Below are 17,300 nucleotides of genomic sequence, written 5' to 3'. Positions count from 1 at the left end.
AATGACGAATTTGCCCTCTTACCTAGATTTTGAAAAATATACTTTGTCCTCCTCTCCTATATTTTCGTCAATTAACGCCAGAGGTTTATCCCCTTTTCAATTAAAATTTATAAGGTAGTGTAGGTATTACTAATTGATCTACTTTCATAGTGTGCTCTGAAAGGCAAACCATTATACCGTAGAAAGAAAAGTCAGGTGATGCAATTTATAATCTTTCTGTTTAGTTTTACAGCTAAGTTAGTCAAGTAAGAAGGATGATAATATATGCATAATAAGTTTTAAACCCATGGGAACAGACGTAGGCCATTTGCAAAGGCTGAAGGTCTAAAGCCGTTGTGAAGGTCAAGCAAGCCGAGAAAGGGGACAGAAATACGAAACAAAAAAAAAAGGTCTTTACAGATGTTGCAGTTTGAATTGAAACATGTAAATGTTATAATTGATATTATATTTTGCCTCCTTACTTATTTTGTTATTTAGATGCTTTTGTTTTAGGTGATACCTGATGTAGACAATCCGATAGTGACTCCTTCAGTTTCCGTTGAAAGTGATTCCGTCTAGATTATAGTAACCTGCATTACTCAATTTGAAAGTGTCTGATTACTCAATCTAGGGAAATGTTTATTCTATGCAAGCTACATGTTTTTCATTTATATCTTTTGTTTTCGTAGAAAAGTGATAAGCCACACTTTTCTAAAAGTCTCTCAAATGAAGATATCATTGGGCATGAAACTAATGAGCGTATCTGAGATTTTTACAGTTTTACAACCAGAGGAACACATGGTATCTGAAGCTGTTCATTTGGGCATTTTTTGGGGGGGAGAGGGGTTTGAGTTTGGTTGACATCACTTTGGTATTTAAGTTACCGCGAATGTCCGAAATTGGTGAATGTCATATTCACTGGCGAATAAAAGTAAGTAAGGTTGAATTAGATTGGGTTGGGTTAGATTAGGTTTTTAGTCCATTTCTGAGATTGATAATCTAATTTAACCTAAGATAACATTAACTTTTACCACTAAAGTTCACATAAGACTGAGAAAGGTGATTCGTAAAGCTATTTGAATCCAAGCAGAGAAAAAGGAATTTGGACATTCACCGGTGAATGTCGACATTAACCAGATTTCGGACATTCACAGTAACATATATGTTTATTTAATTTTTTGCCCGCTTACAATGAAATGAAGAAAAGTTGAGTACATAGTAAACAAAAAATGATGACGTTTTTAACACTAAAGTCTTTAAATACGGGTTTGCAATCGTACAAATTGTAGTACAAAAAAGTATGTAGTTATCTAAATTACACTGCTTTTCCGTTTAAAATGAAGTAAAATCTAAGAACTTATACTTCGAATAATATAAATGAATTCATTGACACAATTTTGTACAACTATTACATAAACTACTTTGTTTTTCAAATACCGTCAATCCCAAAAGCAAAAGATGTATCAGACACTTGTTAAAATTAATTTAATCGCTGGCACTCCATGGGAGTCCATGAACTCGATGAAAGTCAACATGGGATCCGCTAAGGCTCCAGTACTGCATGTATGTCTATGCATAATTAAATAAAAACGGGTAAACTTTATTCTATTTTCATTTCATTTTAATTATAAGTTTCCCCGTTATTCTATTTTGATCACATCTTAATTATATATGTAACTATATATTGTACATGGAGTTTCAAAGGATTCCATGCTGACTTTCATTAAGCTCATGAATCATGGATTACAAGCGGATAAATTATTTTTAAAATGCGTCTGATAAACCTTTTAATTTTGGACTTGATGGTGTATAAGAAACGCAATAGCTTATTTAGTAGTAAAATATATTACTTGTTTGTATTGTTCGATACATTATTATTTTTAAACAAGCTCTGAGCCTTTAGCTTTTTCTCTCAGTATTAAAAAAAAGTAGTGCTCTGAAAACTATGAAAATTATTTTTTGTAATCTTTTAATTGCTATGAAATAATATTCGTAAATAGAACCTAAAATAATTTCAGTAAAGACATAATTGTGTATTCAAAGTTCTACTGTAGTTTTATTAAAACAAGCAAATTGAAATAAAAAAAAAGATCAGATACGGCCATTGAGCATTGGTACGATGATATTTGCTAAATTTGGCTGTGATATACATTTCGCCTGTGATTTAAAAGTAGCCTAGCATCTAGTGAATTTATACCGTTATTTCAGTGAGCAGCTATTATTAAAGTAAGTTTTTGCTTTATAGCCTAATATTGATTCAGTTTGTTTTACTGCGTCTGTTTGCTATTCCCTCCCTGTTGTTTGTTATACTATAAGATTTACTCTGTTTTATTTTATTTTAATTCTAAAAATTTCAAACAAATAGCTGTTTTACTCAGAATAGATAGAATCAAAATGATTAAGAACTTGGTAGATTCAAGCATTAAAAACTTTCTGAAAATTCATTAAATTACAAAGAAAAATTATAAAATTTAGTTGATTAAAGAATCAAAAGCATAAAAAAATAGATACTTAATTGGGTTATAAGTGTGGGTTTTATAACCTCACAGCCTCTCTCACTTATTGAAATGCGTTTCAATGCATTTCTGTTTAAAATACAATAGGAGTGTGTATGTATCTGTTTTTGCTTTGTAATCTAATATTTAGTCTGGTACTCCGTCTGATTGCTACCCCCTTGTCCCCTCTTTTCTTGTTATACCATAAGGTTTATTCTGTTTTAATTTATTTTAATTCTGGAAATTTGAAAAAAATAGCTGTTTTACTCAGAACGTGTAGAATCAGGGTTGTTAAATCAAATGCTAAATTCAAGCATTAAAAACTTCCTGAAAATTTATCGAATTTATAAAACAAAATATGAAATTTAATTGATTAAAGAATTAAAAAAATAAAATATAGATGCTTGATTAGGTTGTAAGTGTGGGTTTTACAACCCCATTGTTTCTCTCACTTATTGAAAGGTGTTTCAACCCATTTATGGGTAAAATATGTGTCTTTTCGATGTACCCTTTAAAGTTGTATCTTGTTTATTTGGCTTCTTTCTCGTACTTGTCTTACGTAATTTTGATATAGTTTTTCGTTATTTTATTAGGTAATAACTGTTTATGTGAATGGTAAAAATTTCCGTCTTGTTCAATTGGTAGAAACCAAAATAATTTCCGTCAAATATGCCTCTGTCAAACATTTAAAATACAATCTTAGTGTGTATATTTCTGTTCAAATCCACACTATAAAGTTGTATCTAATTTATTTGGTTTTGTTCAATTGATATAAAATAGAAAGTGCCTGTCAAATGTCTTTTGACAGTGTCTATATTTCTGTCAAAGTGCACTCTATGAAATTGTGCCTTGTTTAATTGGCTTTGGTCGGTTGATAAACACCAAGAAAATCTCTATCAAATATGTATCTAACAACCTGTTTTTTGTTTCTGTTCTAACGTCCTTTAACGCTGTACCTTTTTATTTGGCTTCTTTTTCGTATTTGTGGCAGATATTTTTGATAGGTATAGAATCTCCCATCATTTTTGTTGATAATAATCGTTTATTCAAAGGGCAAAAGTCTCCATGTGGTTTAATTGATAGAAAAAAAATGTTTGTCAAATATATTACAAGTTCTATCCATTTTTAATTGTTGAAGTACCAAGGACATCAAATTGGGAAAGTTTTTGCCCTTGCCCTTATTTGTCGTTTTTTGACAGGGGCATTTTTTGTCCTTTAAACCTGTTTTAAGTACTTGTTTACGAAACCTGTTTGGGTTTCTTACCTGAAAATCGCAATTTCCCAAGATTTTTTCTTTTGGCTGTTTCCATATTACGATGTTTTCAGGGCATTACGACATTTTTATCAGGGTTGCCACGTTGAACCGTGAAAACAAGTAAGTGAAACTTCTTCGTTACATTTGACAACGCTTTTTACCCATAAAAATTCAAAAATTAACAGCTTGTTGTTTCCTAAAGACATTTACATTTTCAAAGGAAAGCTATACATTCTTGAGCTGTTTGGTTCCATATGTTTTTACCTTATTTTTGCTAATTCACCCACATTAACTTTTTTTTAATTTGGCACCCGCCACCATCAGAAAACTACATATGGGAGTCTTTTTGATTAAAAAATTGAATTTCCGGTTTTCCTGTTTCTTTATTATTTTGGAGCCTTCGCTTTTAATTCGAACAATCCAAATTCAATTTTATTGTCCTTGGCACTTCAATTAACTAATACTTTTGATTAAAATGAAATTCTAATCAAGTTAACGTTTTAAATAAATAATTTTTTTAATTGAATTGTTAATTTTAATCAAATTGTAATTAAAATTAACAATTTTGTCGTGATTAATCAAAATAAATACTTGAGGGTTGTTTTATTGAGGGTTTTTGGTGCACATGCTGTGTTTTCTCTTTAGAGTGTTTTCTCTTTTACTGTGTTTTCGCTTTTACATGCTGTGTTTTCTCTTTTACATGGTTGAATGGATAATGTTATTTAAATTACGTCAAAATTGCTTGCAATGAGTAATGGTTCATTCGTTTGGCAGAAATAATGAATTCTTTTGTTTTATTGATAATTTGTTTTGCAGTTTTAGAAAGTATTTCAGTTATTCATTACGTATTAAATATTTTCTTAGTATTATATTGTTTTTGTTAGTTCTGTAAAAACGGCTACTTGCTTAAAATGTTCCTAATCTTCTTAGTTCTATGCTAGTCGGAGTGGGGTTTGTAAATCTGCTTGGTAAAAGGAATCCTTATGTTTCAACTGAGCCATCTACTTGGCAATTTGCCAAACGTCTTCAAATTAACAACAAAGGAACTTGAAAACAAAATGTGTTGTTGGCGTTGGTTGTGCTAAATTTATTGTCATATGGAGGGAGAATGTTTTTCTTCTGTTTTCTTTCTAGCTTAGTGCAAAGAGGATGGGTTATTTATAAGAGTAGAAAGTGGTGCTAGTGTCAAGAAAAAAAAATCAATGCCGCCTTCTAGTGTTTTAAGTTTCTTGGCATTTGTTCAAGCTTTGTACATGTGTTTTTTTTTTTCCCAGAAACTTTAATAAGGCACTTATCACTACTCAAATTTTCTAATGACACTAATTACGTTGAGTATTAGGGGACCTATCTTTACTCGGTGAGGTGAATTATACACATAAAAACAGTGTCTGATGAATCCCCCCTCCCCTGGGAAAAACGTTTTTTTTCTAGATGTAGTTTTTCGAACAAAAATACAAAGCGTAGGTATTTTTCGAAATCTAAGGGTCTATATTCCCCCCTCTCCTTTCTAACTGGCATACCTGGTACATAAATACATACCCAACTATTGTTCGTTTAAAGATATAAGATCTTGCCTTGTTATTACACTGTTATACACTGAGTATAAGTACGACAAAAAGTCCAAATGCTAGATGGTGTTGGTGAGTTTTCTTGTCGACACTACTACCAGTGTTCATTCTTGTATCACATTTATACCCTTTAGTATGGTGTTCAATTTAAGTGGAATTTAGTCAAATTTACTTCAGGAGAAAATACTCATTGTTAACTCGTCAAATTATTCGGGTTGTGGATTAATCCTTATTTTTAGAATAATATATTCAATTATTAAAAAATAATGTTTAGAAACGTGTTTTGTCGTAAGTTAAAGTGTGAAAGTTGATTTGTACTAAAGCCTAATAAAATAAATCGATAAATTGAGTCATTGCTTAACGTCGCTCAACTAATTAAATCAAATTTACAAATGAAATGTCATTAATGTAATTTTTTTAAGCAATCATTTTTGCATATTGCATAAATAAATTCTTACAGTAAAATTTATTTGTGCGTTCAAAAGTAGCTTACAAGTTTAATCTATTAATCCTGAACTCGATGTATTTTGAAGTACTTCAGCTGGATATTAAGGTATATGTTCCCTCTGAAATTATAATTTTGCAATAATCTTACATCTGTAGTAATGCGGTTTTTCGGTAATCTGGAACTTACACAATAAGGATGAAATATTTATATCGCTGGATTCATTAGTCTCAGGTCTATCTATTTACCGAGTCGAAATTATAATATTACGTGAACTTTTTATTGGAAAAGATAAGAAACGTGGTTTAAAATGGAAAATTGTCCTCTTTTAATGATTTTTAGCCAGTTCTTAGGTATTTTTAATCTTAAATTATGTACAATAAGAGTTAATGTTTATAGCTTGATTTATATTTACAAGTATAGTTTGATTTTGAATATGCTGTAAAGAAACGCAAATCAGCTATAGCTGTCAAGTTTTTGCTATTAAATCTGTCTACTACTACTCCTACTTAAATACAACGTACGCCAAATTTTTGAAACGAAATTTGGCAAATGGGCATAATTAATTGTGGGCTATGGAATATTATCAAAATTGTCTTTTTTAGTAAAACCGTAAGAGAGCTGAAAGATAACTAAAAATTGCTCAGGGAACATAAACCTTAAAAACAATAACTGTATATTTTTAACCCACTATGGAAAATTAGAAGTGGGGTAGTACAGAGCAACCAAAATAAAAAAGCAAACCAAATCAATTTAACTATAAACATACACTTCAATTGAATTCAGTTCATAATTACCAATCGATTCATCAATTCCAAAGAGGGTCGTATTTAGGAGCTCTGGATTCTCAGGATTCTACAAACTTATAAGAATTTTACCTGGGTTCTGTAAAGTTTTGTCCAGGAATCCAAGATTCTACATATTTGAAAGTATTTCAATTAAGTATTGAAATGTAGTTTATAAATTTTATTGATGAATTCCGGATTCTAGATATCAGATTCAGGTTCTTTTATGTACAAACTAAATACAAATACAATAAGAGTATGCCCGGTTGAGAGTCTAGCTCTTATTAGTATACGGGCTAAAAATCAAAAAGTACTTTACCTGTGCGTTAGAAAATAGCTTAATTTTTCTCACGAATCAGCGTCTCGTCGATGTATTCTCTGTTGTATTCAATTTATATGAAGTATTGTATTTTTATATTCTTGTAAAAATTTTGTTTTACATGAATAAATGCAATACAAGTTCGATAAAATAATTTTTTTATATTAATTTGTACGATTTTATAAAAAAAAAGGGTAGAATTAATTAAACACTTAACTAAAAATTCGAAAACTATCTTACTTCTTCATTTCTTTTTTGACGATTTATAATGCTAATTTTGATTATCTCTCTTTAACTTTTCATCTCAGAAAAAGAAATTAGCTCAAAAGGGTTACAGGAAATTACAGCAGAAATTGGCATCGTGTTATTAGTTTGGCTTAATTTCATTGTGATTTAAAGTCTTAAATACAATTGAACTTAATGGTTTGATTGTTCAAAGCTTTAAGTAGAAAAAGCTTCAAAATTACCAAATATGTATTTCGTATCGACAGAATATTGTTAAGGCTGTGTTCAGGAGGTAAGGTACTATTGGGTAATACACTCCAAGGAAGGAAGAGAGTAAAACAGGGATGGGAAAATTATAAATAAAACACATACTTAACGATTTTTTAAGGTAAAAATGAAACACTGTCCATTGAAGGACGTATCAAGCAAGGCAGGGGTAGGAGTGTTGGTTCCTCGTTTTCACACCCTCCTCATCTTCGTCGAAATTCAAAATTCGTCAAAAAAAAGAACATCTTTTATTATTTTACAAATATATTACCTTCTTCAGTAACCAATGTTTAACAGGTTTTACTTTTGATTTTTTTCCCCTTTACACTATAATTACTATACTAAAGGATGTCTAAGAGTAACGTAGGATTTGTATATACGATAAACTGAATTTATCAAGTATTTACACGACATTTACTAATTTATATCACCAACATTAAACTAGAAAACAAAAGTACAGAATCTAATTTTGTATGAATTTAATTTTGTACAAAGGTACAGAAACATAATTTCAATAATCGGTGATAGCAAAACAATGTTGCCAGCAACAACAAATAAAATAACAGTGTTCTTTTTGAGATTAAATATAAAAATAAGTATTTTTAACTGAAAATAAGGAGCGACATTACTTCGTATATGAAAGGGGCTGCTTCCTCATCAACGCCCCACTCTTTACACTATAGACTCTTTCTCTCAACTCTTCTTTTTAAAACAGTAAAAAACTTTAGTGCAAAGAGTGGGGCGTTGATGAGGAAGCAGCCCCTTTCCTAGACGAAGTAATTTCTTTTCGTTTTAAGTTTTAATGTCGCTCCTTACTTTCAGTTAAAAAAACATGTTTTTTTATTTAATTTTTGAACGTTCTTGAATCAATGCATGTTTTGATTTTAGCTCTTCGCAGAGAAATAATTAAAACGAAATTTGCATATTTTTTTTTTTTTTGGCTAAATGGTTTTCTCATAGTTTTGATCGTATAATGGGAGGAAAGAGGAAGAAGGAAAAATCTGACGATTTTTTTCTCACATCCATTCCTATGAAAGGAATCTCATTGAAATAACTATCTGATACTTTAAGTCTAGTTTTACAGACTGTTAAAAGAAAATTCGACTGCGTTAAATGAGCTGAATTTTAATTTTAAAGGATTAGGTCAAAGGATTTCTAAGATCGAAGAATCTGTACTGGAATCAAATTTGGAGGTGGAAGGTATTAAGTTTTAATGCTGCTCCTTACTTCCAGTCGAAAAAAAACTTTTTCATATTTTTTTTTTCACTGTTTTTTTTTTTTTTAAATAATGCTAGAGAATCCTGCGCTCCCTTCGTGGAAATTTTATTCACTCATGACAAATTCCTCGATGGAAAGTTCCTTCAATATATTCCCCTCTTCTCAGCCCCCCCCCAACCAATAAATCCCCCTGGAAACGTCTGTATACTTCCCAATAACCATTACTATATGTAAGCACTGGCCAAAGTTTGTAACTTGCAGCCCCTCCCACGGGGACTGTGGGGGAGTAAGTCGTCTCCAAAGACATAGTTATAAGGCTCTTTGACTATGCTGAATAAAATGACTATCTCAGAATTTTGATCTGTTGACTTTGGGAAAATAATTAGCGTGGGAGAGGGCCTAGGTGCCCCTAATTTTTGGTCACTTAAAAAGGGTGCTATAACTTTTCATTCCCGTTAGAATGAGCCCTCTCGCAACATTCTAGGACCACTGGGTCGATACGATCACCCCTGGGGAATAAAAAACAAACAAATAAATACGCATCCGTGATCTGCCCTCTTGCAAAAAATACAAAAGTCTACATTTTTGTGGATAAGAGCATGAAACTTCTACAACAAGGTTCTCTGATATGCTGAATCTGATGGTTTGATTTCCGTTAAGATTTTATTACTTTTAGAGGTTGTTTCCCCTATTTTCTAGAATAAGGTAAATTTTCTCAGGCTCGTAACTTTTGCTGGGTAAGATAAACGTGATGAAACTTATATATTTAAAATCAACATTAAAATGCGATTCTTTTGATGTAGCTATTGGCATCAAAATTCCATTTTTTGGAGTTTTGGTTACTATTGAGCCGGGTCGCTCCTTACTACAGTTCGTTACCATGAACTGGTTGGCACTATTTTTGAGACGTAACAAGTCACCTTGACACTTTACTACTTCTACTAATATTTCACCCTAGTTACTACTGACAGTTCACCACAGCATCAAGCCGTCTGAGGCCAACATAGCTATACCCGCTACTCCTCCATCTCAATAAATTCAAAGCCTCCCTCTATACACCCTCCCCGGATGTTCCCATTTCACTTAAATATTTCATTTTGACATCCTCCCACCCCAACAGGACGATCTGCTTTTCGTTTAGCCCTTGACGGTTGGCGAAAAAGGACAATGTTTGGCAATCTGTCATTCTTCATCTGCAAAACGTACCCTAGCGACTTCAATTTCTCTCTCATTGCAGCCGCAGAAAGCGGGATTAAACTACACTTTTTGGACAGCCTACTGTTTGTAATGCGGTCATTAAGTCGGGTAAAAACACCTTGGGCCTTGGCTATTCTACTTTAAAATCTTTACTGTTCTCACCATCTTTACTAACAACACCTCCAAGGTAAGTAAAGCTGTCCAGTTGATTGATCTTTTCGGTACCCAACGTCACTTTTTCATATTCACTTACTCCTAGCCTTAGTGATGACTTAGTATTCTTATCGTCAAACTTTAAGGTTTTTAAAGCACATTCAAAAATACGAGATAGAAGAATTAATCTGTTTGTATTTGAACAGCTCTGAGGCATCTTATATGGTTTACAAACACCTCATTCCTTGATAAAAGAACGTTTTCAAAGGGTCTTATATTTTTCCTTGAACACCATAGGAGGTGATCATAGTCCTGACATATAGTCATCAGTTCACATATAGCATTCATTCAGCGAACATCTTAAACCAGATTTACTCTCACAAAGTTTTGATAAAATAAGAATGCATTCGAGGTAAATACTCCTAATTTGCGTCGGACCGTTCATTTAGTGTTTAGCATGGCTAATTTCTTGTCGAATTTTTTTTGGATAGATTCAGATGCCAATATTACGCAAAGTGAGCAATTAAAGGACTTTTATGTGGTAGTATATTTCTACAATCTATTTTTTCTTGGAGTTCAATTACTATTTTGTATAATGGGAGGAAAGAGGAAGAAGGAAAATCTGACGAGTTTTTTCTCACATCCATTCCTATGGAAGGAATCTCATTGAAATAACTAGCTGATACTTTAAGTCTAATTTTACAGACTGTTAAAGAAAATTCAACTATGTTAAATGAGCTGAATGTTATTTTTAAAGGATTAGATCAAAGGATTTTTAAGATCGAAGAATCTGTATTGGAATCAAATTTGGAGGTTGAAGGAATTAAGTTTTAATGCTGCTCCTTACTTCCAGTCGAAAAAACTTTTTCAAATTTATTTTTTCACTGTTTTTTTTAAATAATGCTAGAGAATCCTTCGCTCCCTTCGTGGAAATTTTCTTCCCTCATGACAAATTCCTCGATGGAAAGTTCCTTCAACATATTCCCCTCTTCTCAGCCCCTCCCCAAACCAATAAATCCCCCTGGAAACGTCTGTATACTTCCCAATAACCATTACTGTATGTAAGCACTGGTCAAAGTTCGTAACTTGCAGCCCCTCCCACGGGGACTCTGGGGAAGTAAGTCGTCCCCAAAGACATAGTTATAAGGCTCTTCGACTACGCTGAACAAAATGACTATCTCAGAATTTTGATCCCTTGACTTTGCGAAAATAATTAAGCGTGGGAGGTGGCCTAGGTGCCCCCAATTTTTTGGTCACTTAAAAAAGGTACTATAACTTTTCATTTATGTTAGAATGAGCCATCTTGCAACATTCTAGAAATACTGGGTCGGTACGATCACCCCTGCAAAAAACAACAACAAAAAACAAACAAATAAACACGCATCCGTGATCTGCCTTTTGGCAAAAAATACAAAAGTCTACATTTTGGTAGATAAGAGCTTGAAACTTCCACAACAGGGTTCTCTGATACGCTGAATTTGATGGTGTGATTTTCGTTAAGATTGTATTACTTTTAGGGGTTGTTTCCTCCTATTTTCTAAAATAAGGCAAATTTTTCTCAGGTTCGTAGCTTTTGTTAGGTAAGACTAAACTTGATGAAACTTATATATTTGAAATCAGCATTAAAATGCAATTCTTTTGATGTAGCTATTGGTGTCAAAATTCCATTTTTTAGATTTGTGGTTACTATTGAGCCGGGTCGCTTCTTACTACAGTTCGTTACCACGAACTGCTTGGCACTATTTTTGAGACGTAGTAAGTTACCTTGACACTTTACTACTACTACTAATAATTTACCCTAGTTACTACTGACAGTTCACTGTAGCATCAAGCCGCCCGAGGCCAACATAGCTATGCATGCTACTCCTTCATCTCAATAAATTCAAAGCCTCCCTCTTTACACCCTCCCCGGATGTTCCCGTTTCACTTAAATATTTTCTTGTGACATCATATTAACCCAACAGGACGATCTGCTTTTCGTTTACCCCTTGACGGTTGGCGAAAAAGGACAATGTTCGGCAATCTGTCATTCTTCATCCGCAAAACGTACCCTAGCGATTTCAATTTCTCTCTCATTGTAGCCGCAGAAAGCGGGATTAAACCACATGTTTCGTGCAGCCTACTGTTTGAAATGCAGTCATTCAGTCGGATAAAAACACCTTTGGCCTTGAATATTCTACTTTAAAATCTTTACTGTTCTCACCATCTTTACTAACAACACCTCCAAGGTAAGTAAAGCTGTCCAGTTGATTGATCTTTTCGGTACCCAACGTCGCTTTTTCATATTCACTTATTCCTAGCCTTAGTGATAGTGACTTAGTCTTCTTATGGTTAATATTCAACCAAAACTTTAAGGTTTTTAAAACACATTCCAAAATACGAGATAGTAAATCTGTTTGTATTTGAACAGCCCTGAGGCTTCTTATATGGTTTAAAAACACCTCATTCCTTGATAAAAGAACCTTTTAAAGGGTCTTATATTTTTCCTTGAACACCATAGGAGGTGATCATAGTCCTCAGTTCATGTATAGCATTCATTCAGTGAATATCTTAAACCGGATTTACTCTCACAAAGTTTTGATAAAACAAGAATGCAGTCGAGGTAAATACTCCATTTTGCGTCGGACCATTCATTTAGTGTTCAGCAAGGTTAATTTGCTGTCGAAATTTTGTTGGATAGATTCAGATGGCAATATTATGCAAAGTGAGGAATTAAAGGACTTACATGTGGTAGCATATTTTATGTGGTAGTATATTTCTACAGTCTATTTTTTCTTGGAATTCAATTACTATATTGTATAAAGGGAGGAAAGAGAAAGAAGGAAAAGTCTGACGAGTCTTTTCTCACATCCAGTCCTATGGAAGGAATCTCATTAAAATCAATAGCTGATAGTTTGAGTCTAGTTTTACAGACAGTTAATGAAAATTCAACTACATTAAATGAGCTGAATGTTAATTTTAAAGGATTAGATCAAAGGATTTCTAAGATCGAAGAATCTGTATTGGAAGCGAAATTGGAGGTGGAAGGTATTTAGCCTAAGTGATCAGCCTTGAGGTAGAAACCAACGATTTGAAGAACAACGTTTCTGTGCTGGATGATGAAATTCTTTACTGAAATCGCAGTTATCTAGCCTAAGGCTTACAAAGATGAAGTTGGAAAGTAAAGCAACTGATAAAAATATTTTAGTATGGAACGTGACAGCGATTGACACTGTAAACTCTAAGGCGATTTTCGATAGTATAATCTCGTCATGCCTTGGAATCCATGAGGTACCCAAATAAACGATAGCTGATGTTAAGCCTGAAAAAAGCTGATAAAGGTTATCATGGAGAACAGGGAGCTGAAAGTGGCAGTTCTAAAACAGGCTCAAAATCTTCGTGGGAAAGCTATCATGGGCAATCAGAATGTTTTTGTTCGATGATTCTTCCCCGTATGTTCGAGAAGTTTGAAAAAAAACTTTTAGCTATCCGAACCAGTATTTGTGAAAAAACAGGTTTTGAAACTTGGATTGCGAGATCCATACCACCATCTTTATGTATTCGTCGCCTTAAGGAAGGGCCAATGGAAATGTTTTTGTTTGATGAAATCCCACCAGATATTAGTAGCCTGATTCAAACGCAACGACAGCGAAGGAAAGGAAATAGCCGGGGCAATTCTATGGACTGGATTACATGACTGATTTTTTTTTCTTTTTTTGTTTAGTGAGTTTGTGGAAGCCCAGACACTTTTTGTGTTTTGATAAGAAGAAAGTACTGCTTGAATTATTTGTTGAGTTAGTTTGGTCCGATGCAATAAAATAGTAATAGTGACTTATATAATGGTATCTCCTGCTACAACAAAAATTGTGTCTTTTTCTTTGAATTGCTATTTGTTTTTTTGTTTTTTTTTTTTCACTAACAGTACATTATTAGAACAAAACCATTTACTGTGAGTTTTAGTGCTTTACTTATCAATGGGAAAGGCATGGGGGGGAGTTCTTAGTTTTTCCTTGTTTCTTTTTTCTTCTCTTTCGCTATTTTTTCTTATTTATCCATACCTTGATTATATTATTTTTTACGCTTCTTTCCTTAAATTTTTTTCTTATACCTGTGGTCTCGTGGGCTTGGTCGGGGGGGGCGGAACTGCCATCCACCACGAGTAGTGGCCAGGCTAATATCAACTCTTTGGGGGATCGTTTACTTGATTTACAAAATAGACTCTGCTTGTCTTTTGATGAACTGAAACGGATCGTTAGTGATGGAACTCCTGATATTATAGGATTATGTGAAACTTTCCTAGATTCAAAACAGGATATCCTTTTAGATATTCCAGGATATAGGATGGAAAGGCTGAATAAGAAACAGATGGCGAGAAGTGGCCTTATGCTTCATATTTCTGATCGTCTTGCATATACAATTGTAGAATTACAATTCTGCTTCAACTATTGATTTTTGATCAATGATACTCTCTTCGGGAACTCTACCTTCAGTTTGTATACCAACCCGAGTTACAAAAACACAAGCGTCTCTTATCGATAATATTTCTTCGTCACTAGATGTTTTAGATAATTTGGGGCTGGTTAGTAATATTTCAGATCATTTTCTCGCTATTTCTCGATATAAGAGTGCTGATCAAGCGCAGCGTATAGCATCACCATCTAATCTCCCATTTTTCTGTTATGGTGATACTGAACTAAGCCTACTTAATTCTCATCTGGATTCCTTTTATGATTTAGTTAAAGAAGGAATCCTGGAAATTTTCAATCGGGGTCCAGCGGCCCATACTTCGAAAAGGATATCACCATTGAATCCATGGATGACTCCAGGTCTCCATAAAAGCTGGAAAAAAAAATTATTTGTGGAAGGCTTTACAAGACTTCACTATCTTTAGCTCATCATGAACGATTCAAGGCCTATAGGAATATATTTAATTCTTTGTGTCGTAAGGCAAAGTCTGAGTATTATCATAGGAAATTTTCTGAATATGGGAAGGATGTAAGGAAGACATGGTATTTAATTAATTCAGTCATTAGTCCTACTCCCCCTCTGCCTTCAGTTCCATCAATGCTGAATTCTGTTTCTGAATTTGAGGTTGCTCGTATCGTAAATGCTCTTAAAGGATCATCCTCTTCTGGACCAGACTAAATTCCTACAAGGGTTATCCGTGCCATTCTGCTTGCTATTCTGTCACAACTGACTAAGCTCGTCAAGATGTCTTTTGAAAAAGGTATTTTTCCTGAATCTCTCAAGCGAGCTAAGGTTATAGTACTCTATAAAGGTGGTTCTCGGAGTGATCCTGCTAATTATAGGCCAATTTCTCTCCTATCTGTTTTCAGAGAAATTCTTGAGAAGGCTATGCTAACCAGGCTTCTTAGTTTTCTGGATGCACAGGATTTTTTGCATAATTTCCAGTTTGGATTCCGAGCGAGTCACTCTACGGAGCATGCTTGCTTAGCTTTATCGAATTTCACTTATTCGGCAATAGATTTTGGTCATATCCCGGCAGCTTTATTTTTGGATGTTCGTAAAGCTTTTGATTCCTTGACTCATCAGATTTTTCTTTGGAAACTATCACATATTGGTATAAGATGAAACGTTTGTTCTTGGTTTAATTCATATCTTTCTGGTAGGTTTATTTTAATTGATCCGCTTTTCCAAAGCCCTTCTGAAGTATATTATGGCGTCCCGCAGGGATCTGTTCTTGGTTCCATTTTATTTTTGATTTATGTTAATGATCTAATTTCGGCTGAAAAAACACCGGGCCTCTGGCATGTTACAAGCCGTGTCAGCCTGATGCTTAGTCATGTTCCAATAATTCTTCTAATGAAGATTTTCTTGTTGCTTTTGCTGATGTTACAACTCTTGGGACCCTTGGGAAGACAGAATGTGATATCAAGTCTAACCTTGTGGCATTATTTGAGAGAGTTATGTCATGGTTTAATGCCAATTACTTGGTCTTGGATGTTGGTAAATCACATTTTCTTATTTTTTCTCAAATTGGTGTAGCTTTCCCTCAGCTTACACACCTTCAGGTGTCACAAGGCTCCTTGTGTAGACCAGAGAATCGGGTGGTCCCGTTTCTTGGTATCCTGCTTGACGAGAACTTTTCATTCAGAAACCATGTAGCCATGATAAGGATTAAAGTCTCATGAAGTTTGGGTATCATTCGAAAAATCAGATACACATTTCCTAGATCTATTTTGAAACTTCTTTTTTTCTATCTTGTCCAGTCATATGTTTCTTGTTGCCCCATTGTATGGATGTCTACTTTTCCGACTACGCTGCTTTCACTTTTCGTCATGTATAATACGGCACGGCGTCTGGTTATGGACACCAGCTGTTCTTCACCAACACAGCTCTAAAGTATACGGTCTATTTACATTATTTCTTTTGCTTCTTTTGTCTTTGATCAACTTCACGGCAATCCTCCAAAATCTCTGTGGAGAACTCCTATGTTTATTTCTAATTCAGCTCCATATAGCCTTCGTTCTTCAAATAATATCCACATTCCGCCTACCCCAACTATTCGATCAGATTTCAATCCCCACATTGCTTGTCAACAGGTCTGGAATTCACTACCTTCTTCAGTGCAGAAATGTCACTCGTTTGGGACTTTTAAAAGGATTCTTAAGGATCATTTAATAAAGAATGTTGGATTTATTGCTTGTATAATATTTTTTTTTCTTATTCCCCTTGTATCCCTGGCCATGGAGCCTTTCGAGGGGAATTATGTGTATTGTAATTCGATTTTGGATTGTATTTTGTATTGTCTTCTATTTAATATTAATAAACTTCTCTCTCTCTCTCTCTTTCTCTCTCTCTCTCTCTCTCTCCCTCTCTCTCTCTCTCTCTTTCTCTCTCTCTCTCTGACTTATTCTCACGGAAATGAAAAGAATATATGTTTTTCTTTGTACTCTAAGAATGTAACAAGGTTGTTCGCTAAATTTCAGAAAAAATAAAACCATGCTAGCTTATATATTGTCAAGTTTACATCTTTTTGTGAATGGTGAATAATAGTTCCGGTTTTATCAGTTTGATATAATCTTGACATTTATTGAAATAGTTACTTTTTAGTGCCTTCAAAAAGTATGTTACTGTCTTTAGCTATGCTTTCCTGGATGCCGATCGAACTAAAGCGAAATTTCACTTTTTTTTGGTCCAATAGTTTTTTCTTTACAATTTCACACACAAGCCAGATTGAAAAAAAGGGACTATGTGAAGAAAAATGAAATTGACGACTAAAATCTATTCATTCTTTTTTTGCTTAAGATTTCATATAAGAAAACTAATAAGCAGAAATAAGGGGATTGGCTTTCGTAAATCCGTCATAGACATTCTCACTGAGAGTAAAGCAAACTTTCTTACCACTTTTACGGGCTTAAACATTCATATAAGAGAGCTATTCAGGTGGAATT

The 17,300-nt window shown here is 33.7% G+C and overlaps 1 protein-coding gene across 1 annotated transcript in view; it reads left to right on the top strand.

Annotated features, from left to right (window-relative positions):
- The window catches only part of LOC136032838 (E3 ubiquitin-protein ligase MARCHF3-like), a 31,789-nt gene extending 26,754 nt beyond the window's left edge, over positions 1-5,035 (top strand). Inside the window, exon 5 of the mRNA XM_065713247.1 lies at positions 493-5,035. Coding sequence (XP_065569319.1) covers positions 493-558 — 66 coding nt within the window. The 3' untranslated portion in view covers positions 559-5,035. The remainder of the gene's footprint in view (positions 1-492) is intronic.
- Positions 5,036-17,300: the final 12,265 nt, after the last annotated feature.

Source organism: Artemia franciscana, chromosome 11, assembly GCF_032884065.1.
Source record: "Artemia franciscana chromosome 11, ASM3288406v1, whole genome shotgun sequence".
Taxonomy (NCBI): domain Eukaryota; kingdom Metazoa; phylum Arthropoda; class Branchiopoda; order Anostraca; family Artemiidae; genus Artemia; species Artemia franciscana.
The sequence above is the reverse complement of the archived record's forward strand: the minus strand, read 5'-3'. Positions and strand labels throughout refer to the sequence as shown.